Below are 15000 nucleotides of genomic sequence, written 5' to 3' on the forward strand. Positions count from 1 at the left end.
TGTAAGCTTTGCACATTTCATTGTGATTGAGCACAGAAATGCCGGAAAGAGACGGAATTTTTAAACAGACGTAAGGAACTAAACAGCGTTTGGAGGATAAACAAGATATGTTGTATGTAGTTTTAACAGTCAAACTTACTGTTAATTCATGTTTGTTTTCTGCTGTTGTTCCTTATCCAGCGGCAAACGCTACACATTTGCAGTTAACTTTGTCTCAGGTAAGGAGAGCAGAACAGTCTATAGCGGGTGTGAGGTGACTTCGAGCAGCTACGTCCACTTCAGACGTGTATCCTGAGTGCAGATCATTTTTGCAAGGTTGTTTAGTCCAATGTAACTGAACAAGACAACAATTCTCAGGATGCTCCGTAGCGTTGAATACACTGGACTGGGACTCTGACCCGGCTGAAATAAAGGACCTGCCCGCAAAAGCTCTGAGGGCAGAACCGTTAACCTAACAGGTGGGGAAGAAAAGCACCCAACCCGTCCCTGGGGTGTCAAAAGGATGAAAACGCTTCTAGAAACTAGAATTGTAGCTTTTGGGGAATTTAGCACCTCCACTTGGTCACGTGACTTGCTATCGGGTCTCCTAAACACCAGAGGGAGGGCAGGACATCGATGGGATTGAAGCATTCTGCATGGGCACTGCTGCACTGTAGCTTCATGAGAGGCACTGCTAAACCAGGCACTGCTGGGCTCAGAGAACTGCTCTGCTTGGCACTTAGTACTGAAGTCTGCTGAGCTGAGCACTGCTACACAGGAGCCTGCTGGGCTGGGGACACTAATGCCTCCGCAGGGCTAGGGGCACTGCTATACTGACGTCTACTGAGCTGCTGGCGGCGCTGTACTGACTGACTTCAGCTGAGGCAAGGGCACGTCTATTCTAGGCATTGCTGGGTTAACAGCTCAGCTGTACTAGGCAGTGCTGGGTACATGAACATTCCGCGAATCTCTCTAGCAATGTATACAGATGAGACGTGACTGTCAGGAACTGTCTCTAGATGAGATGCCAGACTGTCTAGAGCTCTGTGTGGAGGAAGACTGTTTCTAGGACTGTATGTGGATGAGATGGTACATTGTTTAGAGCTGTTGATGCAATATTGCGCGACTGCCTTTAAAGCTGCATACAGAAAAGATGTAAGCTTGACTAGAGAGCTCCTAGTAAAATATTTGTGAGAGTGTTTCTAGCTCTGCATATACATTAGATTCAATAATCTCTCTAGCGCTGTCTATGCAGAGATGTCACTGTCTATAGCTCTAAATGGAATAATTGTTGGACTATTTCCAGTGCTGTTTCCAGATGGTGTGAAAGCATAACAATTATGAAAAAATATGACGAGATGCGCTAAATGCAGTTTGCCGATGTTCGCCGGTACACGTTTCACTCTAATCACAGTCTCTCTCTGATGCTCTGTACTTTAACGAGTACGGCACAAATAAAAGGGGTACGTATATTTATTTAACAAATAGTTTACACACGCATTTTTTTTGCCGCCCTCCCCCTTTTGCCGCCCTAGGCAGCCGCCTAGTCTCGCCTAGTGGTAGAAACGGCCGCATTGCTTAGTTAAGACTTGCCTGGAGTGGCCATTGCTTCGTTAAGATTGGCCTGGCACGGGCATTAGTTTGTTAAGACTTGCCTGGCAGCCGCGTAGCTAGGGTGGGGCGTGGGGGGGGGGGGGGGGGCGGTCCGCCCCAGGCGGCACAATTTTGGAGGCGGCAGGCACATGTGTGGCGGTTGTTGCTGAGCAGCCAGTGCTCGCACGTATTTTTGAAAATAAAATGCAACTAAAACCTGCACCACCTAGCTTAGTGGTAGTGCGGCGCCGGTGCGCCGTAAGCCGTACTGCTTATGTGGTTCCCAGGGCCGCCAATCTTGCATCGCAAAATCACTACCAATGACGGCCCTGGGGACCTTTGTTTGGCCAGCCCACGCGCTACTACAGTGACTCCTCGAGCCGACTCGAGAGTCACTGCTTTCACTTTCGTTCCGTTGGGCAGCAGCCGAACTCGGAAATGTCTCACTGCATCACATGCGCCCGATGACCCAGCCTGTCCCACCACCATGATGACCCGTGCAACTGAGCCTGCCAGCTAGAGCGAGCCTGATACTACAGGGAGAGAGAGGCAAGGCAGGCGGTCGGCATCTCGTGAAATGGAGCTGCTCTCGAGATGGCCACAGCTACAATTTCCTTCAAGTAAGTGTGTGCTTGAAGTTAAAGAGGGGCATAATAAGAGTCCTCTCTGGCAATAATGCATAGCTATTCCGTCATAAGACTACTCAGGGATAGCACCCACTGTTTAAAATGGATAACATGGGAAGATGAGAGTATACTTAAGAATCCATAACGCCGGCGGAAGAGCGCAGATCATTACAGACATTGGAGTTGAAACGCAGAAAACATGGATTTTTATGTATTAATTGTGATTAAACGGTTTATTAATGATAATCACCATGGTTGTTTAGTACACGACTGTAATATTTAGTTAAAGTTTTACCAGTGAATTGTATTCTGGGAAACTGAGTTTGTCTAATGAGTATGAAGGTGTAACGGCGGGAAACATTGAGCATCGGGCCAATCGGGAGAAAGGAGGGAAGGGTAGATGAGTTGTTAAGATGCAGGAAGAATGAGGCAGTCATCACGGTTTGGAACAAGTGTGGAAATGGAAAGCTGTTAGCACGCACGACAGGTACGGGAAGATCTGCCTTAGACTTATCTGTCTCTCAGCCTGAGGCCTAATGCATTTCTAGTGCTTTGCAGCATTTTTACGATTTTCTTGTTGCTCTAATTTAATTTAATATATTTCCCTCTTCATTGCTGGATTTTGCTCGGGAGAAAGTGTCACTCCTAGGCCTTGAAATGTCACTCATTATTACAATGAAATTCTGTTAATGTCACACATAGCAATCTGAAACCTTGGCAGTTATGACACTGACAGCCTAAATAAGGTAAGTGAAAATGAATTACATTTGAATTCTTATTCCACTGTTCTATACAGCAGCAGTAGGAACTTAACTTAAGGGGAGCTGTCAGTTTAAGGTATCACTGGATATGGGTGACACTGACAGTTGGAAGGATCTCTAGTTTTGACCTGGGGGCCACAGGTGGGTCGGTGGTGGTGCTTTTCAAAGGAGTCTCGAATGACTGCTGGACTGCAGTGCTGGCTGACACCACATGAAGTTACCCAGAGGCAAGGGCGCGGGGCAGGCCTTTTTGGAATGCATGTGGTGGATGAGAAAACATGAAACTGCCTGCACTGTGGGGAAAAATATGTAAATTGTATTTCTTTTACACTATGGACTTTCTTACAGCTCCATTATGTGGGGGGGGGCTAACCTAGTTAGTCAGTTTGCAAGTAACATCATAGTCTGTGCCATCACAGCCTGTGATGTCACAATGCATGACTTCACATGTGGCATCACAGTAATTGACATCACATATCACGAGGGCATTTGAGCACATTATGAGATCTAACAAATTAGATTTCGCTTTGGGGTTGTGCTGAAAAAAAGTGGCGCAATCCTGATGCCTCAACTAATTTTACACATTTTCTAAAAGCCTGCCTCAAAGAAATTGGCAGCAAGGAGAAGCATGTTGGTAGATCTTTTATGCTTAATTGTTTGCAAAGTCTGCGTTTTCTAATATTTTTAGGGGAAAAGACATCTGCTGCAGAGGTGCCCATTATATATCATGGAATAATAATTGGTGAGATAACCCAGGTGGTTAAAGTATTTCTTGGATAGATTTCTGTTTTGTGTAGTCCCAGAGCTGACTCGAAGTAGTATAGAAGGTTAATTTGCTTGCAAAGCACATCATGTAATATGCAAGTGATAGAATGTTTTTTTTATGTAGCAAGGTATGTGGGTTACTGCTTTGAACACAGATCCTTTCGTTACTTGCAGCTCATAAATAGTAAGCCTTTTACTATTGCTCCGACCTTTGCTTTCACCTGCAGTGAAGTAGAGAGTGGCGTAACTTGAACCCTGCCAATCCACCCTGCTGCTCGCTATCCTTTTTCCCCAGCCCCCCCGTCCAGGGGCGGCAATCTGAGGGATAGCCCCGGGCGCCAGAAGCTCTAGCTACGCCCCTGTTGCCTGGTACTAGCATTGCTTCGTTAACGCTTGCCTGCCCGGACGATCCTTTTCCTTAGAATGCTTGAGAACCCCTTGGGAGCAGAAAGTTTGTCTTTTGGTCAAGTTAATACAATATAAATACCTCTAATAAATGCTGATTAAATCTACTTGCAGTCTGTGGGAGAGGTGTGGCGCCGCAGCCAGGGTGACTGACTCCGGAATCTGGGGATCACGGTTCGATCCCCGGGGCCGGCGGCAGATTAATCCAGCACCATGTGACTCTGGGCAATAGCTTGCTTAATCTTCCCTACAGCGCCTAGAGACCCTAACGGGTGATGGTTCACGCTTTACAAATGTGGATTATTAATATTATTGCGGTTTCTCGCTTGTAGTATGGAATATCGAGTAGGAAGTCTCAAGGTCACATAGTATCACGACTAGATTTGATTTGATTGTAATGTATACATAGCGCATGAATGCCCAAGGGCGTCTAGGCGCTCTGCGGAGGAGAATGCCAGAGTTCCAGTTGAGGGTGGATTATGTTAGTTTGATAAAAGCCAGGTCTTTAGTAGCTTTCTGAATCCGAGCAGAGTTGGGCAGCTTTTAATGTTTAGCGGGAGCGAGACCAACATTTTGCGAAGGTAAGAGCTTAGAGGGAGGAATAGATTTACTTTTCATAACTCCAAAGCTACGTACCTTGAAGTTTTGCATGTCATCAAGGTATGTATGTCTGGAGTTTGGTATAGGAAATATAGATGTCCTTACATGTGGATATTTTACTGCTCAATATTCGGGTCATGACATTGTGTGACCTTGATATTCCAAACCCACACCCTGTTCTTCTACGTTTGCCACTTTTAGCATCTACTGGACGTGTCTCAACTACAAGAAGTGTCAAGGCGCGAAATGTTTGAACTAAGACGAGCCTAGAGGAGATCTGTACGTCTGGGTATTACTATGGTGAGGCAATATCAGACAGCTTGCCACCCTTATCTGTGGGGCTGTAGGTGAGAGATTGCCCCCTGAGGCATCAACCACAGCTCCACTGCCAGGGAGAAGGTGGTGACCACATGACGCCTTGGGTTCCAGATTCTCTTGAACATTTCCTCCCCTAAACTTTCCATTCTGCAAATCATGAGTGATTGGACCCCATAAAACTGGAATGCCCCTCGTGTCTTGCACCCTGAAGACTATGTCCTGAGTGACTGAAGCTTGGAATTGTATCTTGGAATTGAGCAAGTCCTTTTACCCCCAGTTACGGTCGGCGCCCTCCCCAGCAGCTCCGCAGTGCCATCACTGTGCTATGCAGACCTCTGACCTCAATCTGGTAGGTTTGAGGTTGCTGCCCCTGCTGGTGCTCGTTTTCCTGTCGCCCGCTCCTCCTGGGGTCTAGCCCATCATCAGCCGGCTCCACGCTCTGCCCTTCGTCTGCAGCCCCTATTATTTAATTCTTTCTATTTTTCTTTTTATGTCTTTAATTTATTTTTATTTTTCTGCCACTGTTAGATTCTTTAATCTTATCTTGCCTCCTTTTCCCGCTGCTGCTGCCCCTTCCCAGCTGCACGTCCCTCCCCCTCCCATATTTGATGGCAGCCACTGCGCGGTCCCGCAGCAAATGTCCCAAAGGCAAGCCTGTCTGCGCCCGTCCGTGACCCAACCACTACCAGTGCCAGGGACCCTGGATCTCGAGCCATCCACCGCTACAACACAGCCGCCCTCCTCGCACTCAACCACTGAAGGAACAACAACTGCCAGCAGGCCGCGCCAAGGATGACCCACAGCCAGTTCTCATGCCGCCACTGCCGCCAAACCTTCACCACCGCTCTGACCTCCAATACTACCGACGCTCTGAGGTGCATCCTCCTCAACGTGCACTCCGTGCACAGTCATGCCATGGAGATTTGGAACCTACTGGACTCACTCTCGCCCAACGTCGCCTTTTTCAAGGAAACCTGGACTAACATCTCTTCCTTCCCTGACATCGCCATCGCCATCCCGGATGGATACAAGATCCAGAGGAAGGACCGCCTAAACCACCCGGGAGGGGCTCTCACCATCATTCACAAAAGCTCTCTCCTCCTCACTACTTCCAGTAAAACCTTACAGGCCGGGAAAACACCTGCACTTCCTAATCCAGACCAGACCCAATTCAACACTCCATGGTACCCTTGCCTACAGACCCCAGGGCCCACTTCACCGACACCATCGCCGACCTCATCGCACCCCACGCCATCGCTGCGATAGACTAAATACTAATCGGAGACCTGAATTTCCACCTCGACAACCCCAATGACCCCAACTCCACCATCTTCTGTGACAACCTCGCCAACATCGGACTAAAACAACTTGTCACCACACCGACCCACAAGGCAGGACACACCCTCGACCCCATCTTCGCAGGAGGAAACAACATCCACTTCAGCCACACCATGCACCCCCATGGACCGACACTTCCATGTCCACAAACCCGAGGTACCCAAACCCGCCCCACGCCCTCGGCAAAGGAACTGGAGCAAAGTCACAGACTAGCAACTCAGCTCCACCCTCATCCGTGACAACCCCACCACGGCAACTGACGCCAACCGGCAGCAGCCAGGGAATTCCACACTTGGATCTCCAACTGCACAGACAAGCTCTCCCGCTACGCAGCCCCATCAAACAGCGCCCCAGGAAATCCGTCTGGTTCACTACCAAGCTCCAAGAAGCCAGACTCACCTGCAGATGCCTGGAGAAGAAGTGGAGAAACAGCAAGACACCTGGAAACCACACTACTTACAAGGACTCCATGCGTGACTACCACCCACCAATCAGAACCACCAAAAGGACCTTCATCCACAACAAAAACCTTGCGAAACTCCAACAGCTCCAAGGAACTCTTCAGCATCATCCAGGAACTCACCAACCCCCGCAGCGAAGCCACGGACATCACCCCCTCCCAGGACCTCTGCGACAAGCTTGGATCCTACTTCCACCTGAAGATCAAAAACGTCTACGACAACTTCATTGTCCAAACGCCCGACTCCGCAGCCAGCCCACTCTTCGGCTACACCAGCCAGCCCACCATATCCTCCTGGACACCCATAACGGCAAAAGAAACCACGTAGACCATGAAAGGCATCCGCTCAGGGGCCACCACCGACCCCTGCTCACCAGACATCTACCACAGAGCCGCTGCCATCAACGCACCTGAACTACAACCCACCATTTTAATTTAATGTAATTGCGGGTTTATATAGCGCTAGGAATCAACTCCCGGAGGAGTATCTCCACGCTTCGACCGCTGGGGAACCCGTCCTGGCTCACCCTGAGAGATGGTCCCTAATGGGTATCTCTAAGGTGCGACCAAGCATCCCCGGCGGTCTGGGGGGGCCGTTGTGAAGATGAGGCAAGCTAATGCCCAGAGTTGCCGAGTGTGGTCCCTGACTGGAGTAGGCACCGAGGCGAGAATTATCGAGCCCGCTGACCATGGTCCACGACCCTGCCGCGTCGGGAATCGAACCCTGGTCCCGGGCCGTCCTCTGCTTACGGGTCTGCCGCCTCTAACCAGTGAGCCACACCACTCCACATTAACCCCACGTTTGAGAGCAGCACCTTTCCCGACTACTGAAAATGCGCAGAAGTCAGGGCCCTGCTCAAGAAGCCCTCAGCTGATCCCATGGAACTCAATAACTACCAGCCCATCTTGCTTCTCCCCTTTGCTGCTAAAGTTGCCGAGAAAACAGTCAACTCACAACTGACAAGGTTCATCGAAGACAACGCCGTAGTCGACCCATCTCAATCCGGATTCCGAAGCAACCACAGTACCGAGACCACTCTACTCGCGCCACACATGACATCCACACCTTCCTTGACCAAGGTCACATGGCAGCCCTGATTCTACTCGACCTATCAGCAGCATTCAGCGCGGTCTCCCATCACACACTCGTAACCAGACTACACAACGCTGGCATTCAAGGAACCGCCCTTGCGGGATCCGCTCATCTCTCATCGGCAGACGCCAAAGGATCAGACTGCGGCCCTTCCTTTCCCAACCCACATAAATCAACTGCGGAGTACCACAGGGGTCATCACTCAGCCCAACCCACTTCAACATCTACATGGCCCCACTCGCCACCATTGTCTGACAACAAGGCGTCAGCATTGTATCCTACGCCGACGATACCCAGCTCATCTTCGCTCTAACGAAGGACCCCGCCACCACCAAACTCAACTTCCAGAAAAGAATGCAGGACATCGCAGCCTGGATGACCAACAGCTGCCTAAAGCTCAACACTGAGAAGACAGAAGTCCTAGTCCTCTGGACTACCCCATTGGCATGGGACAACACCTGGTGGCTCACCGCCCTCGGCAGCCCACCAACCCCCACGGACCATGCCAAAACCCTCGGCATCGTACTGGATTCATCCCTCTCCACGAACCGATGAGTCAATGCTGCCGCCTCCAGCTGCTTCAACTACCTCTGCATCCTCTGTAAGACTTTCAAGTGGATCCCCCAAAGTCAAGGAGGACAGTAACCCACGCACTCATCACAAACGCCCTCTATGCCGGCATAAAAAAGTCTCTACTCTGCAAACTACAGACGAAACAGAACACCACCAACAGACTCGTCCTCAGCATCCCTCGACACAAGCACATCAGCCAACACCTACGAATCTCCACTGGCTCCCCGTTGAAAAGAAAGTCACTTTTAAGATTCTTACCCAAGTCTACAAATGCCTGTACAACACTGGACCCTATACCTCAATGACGGAGTCACCCTCCACGTACCAAAAAGAAACCTCCAATCAGCCAACCTCGTCCTTGCCGAAATCCCATGCATCCACAGAGCCAAAGCAGGAGGAAGATCCTTCTCTCACATTGCAGCCCCAAGACCTGGAAGGAGCTATTAATAGATGTGCCTCCTCCCTGAACACCTTCAGGAAGACCCTCAAGACCTGGCTCTTCGGCTAAACAGATCTGTGGACCCTCCAACTCCCCTCACGGGTCAGTAGCGCACTTACAATTCCCTGATTGATTGATATCTTGAATTATCAATGCCCCTGTCCCGAGCCTTGAGGATGACGTCTTGAGCGATTGGTGCTTCTGTGCGAGACTGCACCCTGAGAGCTGTATCCTGAGTGATATATGTCCCTTTGCCCTGCACCCACAGAGCTCTGTGCCCTGAGAGATGGGTGTCTCAGTATGGACGTGTAGCCTGACAGCTGTATCCTGAGTGACCAATACCCCTTGGCCCAGCCTCTTCAGAGCTCAGGGCCCTGAGAGATGGGTGCCTCAGTATGGTTGTGTACCCTGACAGCTGAATCCTGAGTGACCGATGTCCCTTGGCCCTGCACCCACAGAGCTCAGGGCCCTGGGAGATGGGTGCCTCAGTATGGACGTGTACCCTGACAGCTGCATCCTGAGTGACCAATACCCCTTGGCCCTGCCTCTTCAGAGCTCAGGGCCCTGAGAGATGGGTGTCTCAGTATGGACGTGTACCCTGACAGCTGCATCCTGAGTGACCAATACCCCTTGGCCCTGCCTCTTCAGAGCTCAGGGCCCTGAGAGATGGGTGCCTCAGTATGGTTGTGTACCCTGACAGCTGTATCCTGAGTGACTGATGTCCCTTGGCCCTGCACCCACAGAGCTCAGGGCCCTGAGAGATGGGTGCCTCAGTAGGGACGTGTACCCTGACAGCTGCATTCTGAGTGACCAATACCCCTTGGCCCTGCCTCTTCAGAGCTCAGGGCCCTGAGAGATGGGTGCCTCAGTATGGTTGTGTACCCTGACAGCTGTATCCTGAGTGACCGATGTCCCTTGACTCTGCACCCACAGAGCTCTGCACCCCGAGAGATGGGTGCCTCAATATGGTGGTGAACTCCGACAGCTGTATCCTGAGTGACCGAAGTCCCTTGGCCCTGCACCCACAGAGCTCAGGGCCCTGAGAGATGGGTGTCTCAGTATGGACGTGTACCCTGACAGCTGTATCCTGAGTGACCAATACCCCTTGGCCCTGCACCCACAGAGCTCAGGGCCCGGAGAGATGGGTGCCTCAGTATGGTTCGGTACCCTGACAGCTGTATCCTGAGTGACCAATACCCCTTGGCCCTGCACCCACAGAGCTCAGGGCCCTGAGAGATGGGTGTCTCAGTATGGTTCGGTACCCTGACAGCTGTATCCTGAGTGACCAATACCCCTTGGCCCTGCACCCACAGAGCTCAGGGCCCTGAGAGATGGGTGCCTCAGTATGGTTCGGTACCCTGACAGCTGTATCCTGAGTGACCAATACCCCTTGGCCCTGCACCCACAGAGCTCAGGGCCCTGAGAGATGGGTGCCTCAGTATGGTTCGGTACCCTGACAGCTGTATCCTGAGTGACCAATACCCCTTGGCCCTGCACCCACAGAGCTCAGGGCCCGGAGAGATAGGTGTCTCAGTATGGTTCGGTACCCTGACAGCTGTATCCTGAGTGACCAACACCCCTTGGCCCACCACCCACAGAGCTCTGGGCCCGGAGAGATGGGTACCTCAGTATGGACGTGTACCCTGAAAGGTTAATCCTTAGTGATCAATGTCTGTTTGCCCTTAGCCCACAGAGCTCTGATGCCCTGCTGTGTCACTGGAACCAATCTGTACCCAGCTGATGAGCCCATAACTAGGGCGAAACTGGTCCTGGGTGTCCTGTGTTCCAGTTCACTGAAGGCCTGGCAGTTCAGGCTGAAGTGTTCCTACTGGAGCAGGGGCTAGACTGATTTGCATATGCCTGGGTCCAAACTGGGGGGACATGGTGTGAAAAAGAACAATGGGTTGGAGTGCTACCCCGAGCTATTGCCAGTCGTTAAGAGTCATTGCAAGCTGCCCCCATCACCTTTTGTGGACTTCAGTTCCCACCCGAAGTGGCATGGGTATGCCCAGACGTGGATCCCGTGCGCACTGCGTCACTGCACCCATGCTGCACCTGGCTAATGAGCCCATAACTAGGGCCTAACAGGTCCTGGGTCGCTTGTCTTCTGCTTCAGGGAGGACCTGGCCTGGCAGTTCGGGCTGAACTGTTCCTATTGGAGCAGGAGCAAGACTCATTTGCATAAGGCTGGGTCCAAACTGAGGTGGCATGGTGAGCAAATGTGCGATGGATTGGAGTGCTGCCATGATGCACTAGGACCTCCCACGGCTGTCATGGAGCCCAGGAGCGCGAGGGGAAACCTCAACTATGCTTGTCTTATACTACCCACCGGGCACAGGCAGGGAGGGTGCATCGCTTTCCTTAATTTGGGGGCTCCGGCACCTTTTCTAAGCCACTACCTCAGCCCCTCCTCTCTGTATGGGGTCAACGTTTGTCAAAAATTAGGAACATTGCAGGGCCCTACAAATTAGATACTCTGTTATTCCATTGTATTTGTCTTGTATATCGTATTTAATTATTATTAGATACGTTTTCATTCCATTGATTTGTTCTTGAATACGTATGTCATTATTCTTCTTCTTATTCTTCTTCTTATTATTACATGCCTTTTCATTCCATTGTATTGTTCTTGCATAGGTATTTAATTGGTTAGTGTTTCTATATACTGATGCATGTCTCCCGATCACTTCAGGGCGCTAGGTAAGATGCAGAGAGTCAGATACAAATATAGCAGAAACAAGGGGCTCGATTCACAGAACTAAATTAAGACTAAATCCTAAACTTACTACTTTTGGTATTCACAGAAGTTAGGATTTTGTCTTAAGTTTGTCTTAAGACAGACTTAAGTTAGGATTTTGTCTTAAGTCTGTCTTAAGTGTGTCTTAAGACAAACTTAAGACAAAATCCTAACTTCTGTGAATACCAAAAGTAGTAAGTTTAGGATTTTGTCTTAAGTTAGTTCTGTGAATGGGCCCCAAGAGCTATAGCGCCAACTAGCCAACTAGACCAGAAGCAGCAGAGAGTGGTGTAAGCAGGGGGTAGTGAGGGCTGTGCACGGAGTCTGAGTGCACGATCACGTGCTCTCGCTAGCTCACTGAAGCGGCTGAGCGCTTTTTTAGAGCATCTCCATGTGACTTTGCATGATCACGGGGAGTCATGTGAAAGCGTTCCTCTATCTAAGCTCTCTCTCTCTCTCTCTCTCTTGATGGTATTTAAGTGCCTGGTGGCCCCTGCGGCCTCGGTTCCCAGCTGCTTAAGGAGTAGTTTTAATCCCCCAGGGGGCCCCAGTGCTGCTCGTACCCAGCTCTTCAGCGGGGTGCACGTGTGGTGTTTCGGTGCATGTGCATATCTCCCGCCTCGGGTTCGAGCTGACACCTTCATGTGCCTGGATTTATTACACCTCACAATGGCGCAGACACTGGCACCCGTGGGCCAGGGATACTAAGAGGTACACGTCCATACTGAGGCCCCCATCTCTCAGGGCCCAGAGCTCTGAAGGTGTCAGGGTGTCAGCAGAAGTTCCTCGGAGTGCTGCTGTTTGGGCTGCCCGGGGGCCACTGAATGAAGTAGTGTCACTCAAACTGTTGCAGTAGCTTGTTTTCAGACTCCTTGCTGCAGCCTGACACACACACTCCACAGGTACCCCTACCAGGTGGCCTGGTTCGAAGGGTGCAGAATCTCAAACACACACCCAGTAACAGGCATCATGAGAGGCCCCTCTTGCAGGTGCTGGTGGTCTGTGTGCAGGTCCAAGGCCATCCTCTCCGCAGCAGCAAAGAACCATGGTGGCCTCGGAGACCACACAGACCACCTCCATCCAATTGACTAGGAGCCAGTTTGGAGGACCTTTGAGAAGCTGCAGCCATCGACAGGATTAAATGCCTGTTAGAGAGCTTTAATGAGTTGGTTTATTGCATGTGGGGTTTGGACGTCCAAGGTCCTTGTTGGTACCAATGTTTGTCTTCAGGTCCTCCTCTAATCTAATCTCAATGTATGCCCGTTATTTGTCTCTTCCCTGGCACCGTATCCTTGCATTGCTTGACCACCCTCTTGATTCCTCCCTGGCACTGTATCCTTGCATCGCTTGACCACCCTTTACTCATCTCTTCCCTGGCACCGTATCCTTGCATCTCTTGACCACCCTCTTGATTCCTCCCTGGCACTGTATCCTTGCATCGCTTGACCGCCCTTTACTCATCTCTTCCCTGGCACCGTATCCTTGCATCTCTTGACCACCCTCTTGATTCCTCCCTGGCACTGTATCCTTGCATCGCTTGACCACCCTTTACTCATCTCTTCCCTGGCACCGTATCCTTGCATTGCTTGACCACCCTCTTGATTCCTCCCTGGCACTGTATCCTTGCATCGCTTGACCACCCTTTACTCATCTCTTCCCTGGCACCGTATCCTTGCATCTCTTGACCACCCTCTTGATTCCTCCCTGGCACTGTATCCTTGCATCGCTTGACCACCCTTTACTCATCTCTTCCCTGGCACCGTATCCTTGCATCTCTTGACCACCCTCTTGATTCCTCCCTGGCACTGTATCCTTGCATCGCTTGACCGCCCTTTACTCATCTCTTCCCTGGCACTGCATCCTTGCATTGCTTGACCACCCTCTTGTCTCCTCCCTGGCACTGTATCCTTGTATCGCTTGGCCACTCTTTACTCGTCTCTTTCCTGGCACCGTATCCTTGCATCGCTTGACAACCCTTCACTTTTCTCCTCCCTGCACCGTTTCCTTGCATCCCTTGACCACCCTTCACTTGTCTCTTCACTAGCACCATATCCTTGCATTGCTTGACCCCTATCTTGTCTCTTCCCTGACACCGTTTCTTTGCATCTCTTGACCACCCTTGACTTGTCTCTTCCCTGGCACCGTATCCTTGCATCTCTTGACCACCCTTGACTTGTCTCTTCCCTGACCCCGTATCCTTGCATCGCTTGACCACCCTTGACTCGTCTCTTCCCTGACCCCGTATCCTTGCATCTCTTGACCACCCTTGACTCGTCTCTTCCCTGACCCCGTATCCATGCATCTCTTGACCACCCTTGACTCGTCTCTTCCCTGACACTGTTTCCTTGCATCTCTTGACCACCCTTGACTCGTCTCTTCCCTGACCCCGTATCCTTGCATCGCTTGACCACCCTTGACTTGTCTCTTCCCTGACACCGTATCCTTGCATCTCTTGACCACTCTCTTGTCTCCCTCTCTAGTTGATGGAGCTGAAGTGGAAGGAGAGCAGGCTCGTCAAGTCGCTGGAGAAACTGAAGGAGCAGGAACTGCTACAGTACAACCCCATCAACTGGAGCGGCACCTTGAAGTGAGCCCGAGAGACCCTCCTGAGCGCACTTCCCATCACTTCCTGTGCACGACGGCCGGACCCTCCACTGTTAAATAGTAATAAAAAAAAGGTTGAGTCAAATGCAAGAGCACAGGTCTCCAATCTTGGTCTTTGTGTTGTCGTCGGTTCCACAAACCTTGCTCACTGTGGTTGGAGATTTACTGAAGAGGATCCCATAGAATTGTACTCATGGAAAGCCAAAGTGGCCAGAAATTTATCATTAGAACATTTGTGTTAGAATTTTCTCTCTTGAGCCCCAACCGGCTTAAAGCTGCTAATACGAAGATCTACTTCATCAATTCGACTCCATTGACCCAAATACCAGAACACAATGCTTTATGTTTACTGGTATTTGATTTAATTTTGCCATACTTTAACGTAATTAAGGGATAATGGTAATTTATTGTATTTGTATGAATAAGCAACAATTAGGATTACCTTTTAAATTAAATTGGGTGCAATAAATCGATAAAGGGTTAGGGTAAAATATTTAATTTAAATTAGTTAAGACTTAATGTTAGGGTAAATTATTTAAGTACATTTACTTTTTAGAAGTTGATAGAAGTTTTTTAATGTCATATAAATTTAGGTTAGGGTTTATAATTGAATTTGCTTAAAATGACAGCACTCAAAATTAATTAAGTGCTATTTTTTATGTTCATTTGTTTTAAATTAATTAATGGTGAAGTGTTGTCATTTGGGTTA

The 15000-nt window shown here is 50.0% G+C and overlaps 1 protein-coding gene across 1 annotated transcript in view; it reads left to right on the plus strand.

Moving 5' to 3' along the window:
- Window positions 1-14422, plus strand: part of LOC147693120 (uncharacterized) — a 131786-nt gene extending 117364 nt beyond the window's left edge. The window contains exon 7 of the mRNA XM_086939369.1: window positions 14168-14422. Coding sequence (XP_086795495.1) covers window positions 14168-14278 — 111 coding nt within the window. The 3' untranslated portion in view covers window positions 14279-14422. The remainder of the gene's footprint in view (window positions 1-14167) is intronic.
- The last annotated feature ends 578 nt before the right edge of the window (window positions 14423-15000 follow it).

This window comes from Lissotriton vulgaris, chromosome 9, assembly GCF_964263255.1.
Source record: "Lissotriton vulgaris chromosome 9, aLisVul1.2, whole genome shotgun sequence".
NCBI classification, from domain to species: Eukaryota; Metazoa; Chordata; class Amphibia; order Caudata; family Salamandridae; genus Lissotriton; species Lissotriton vulgaris.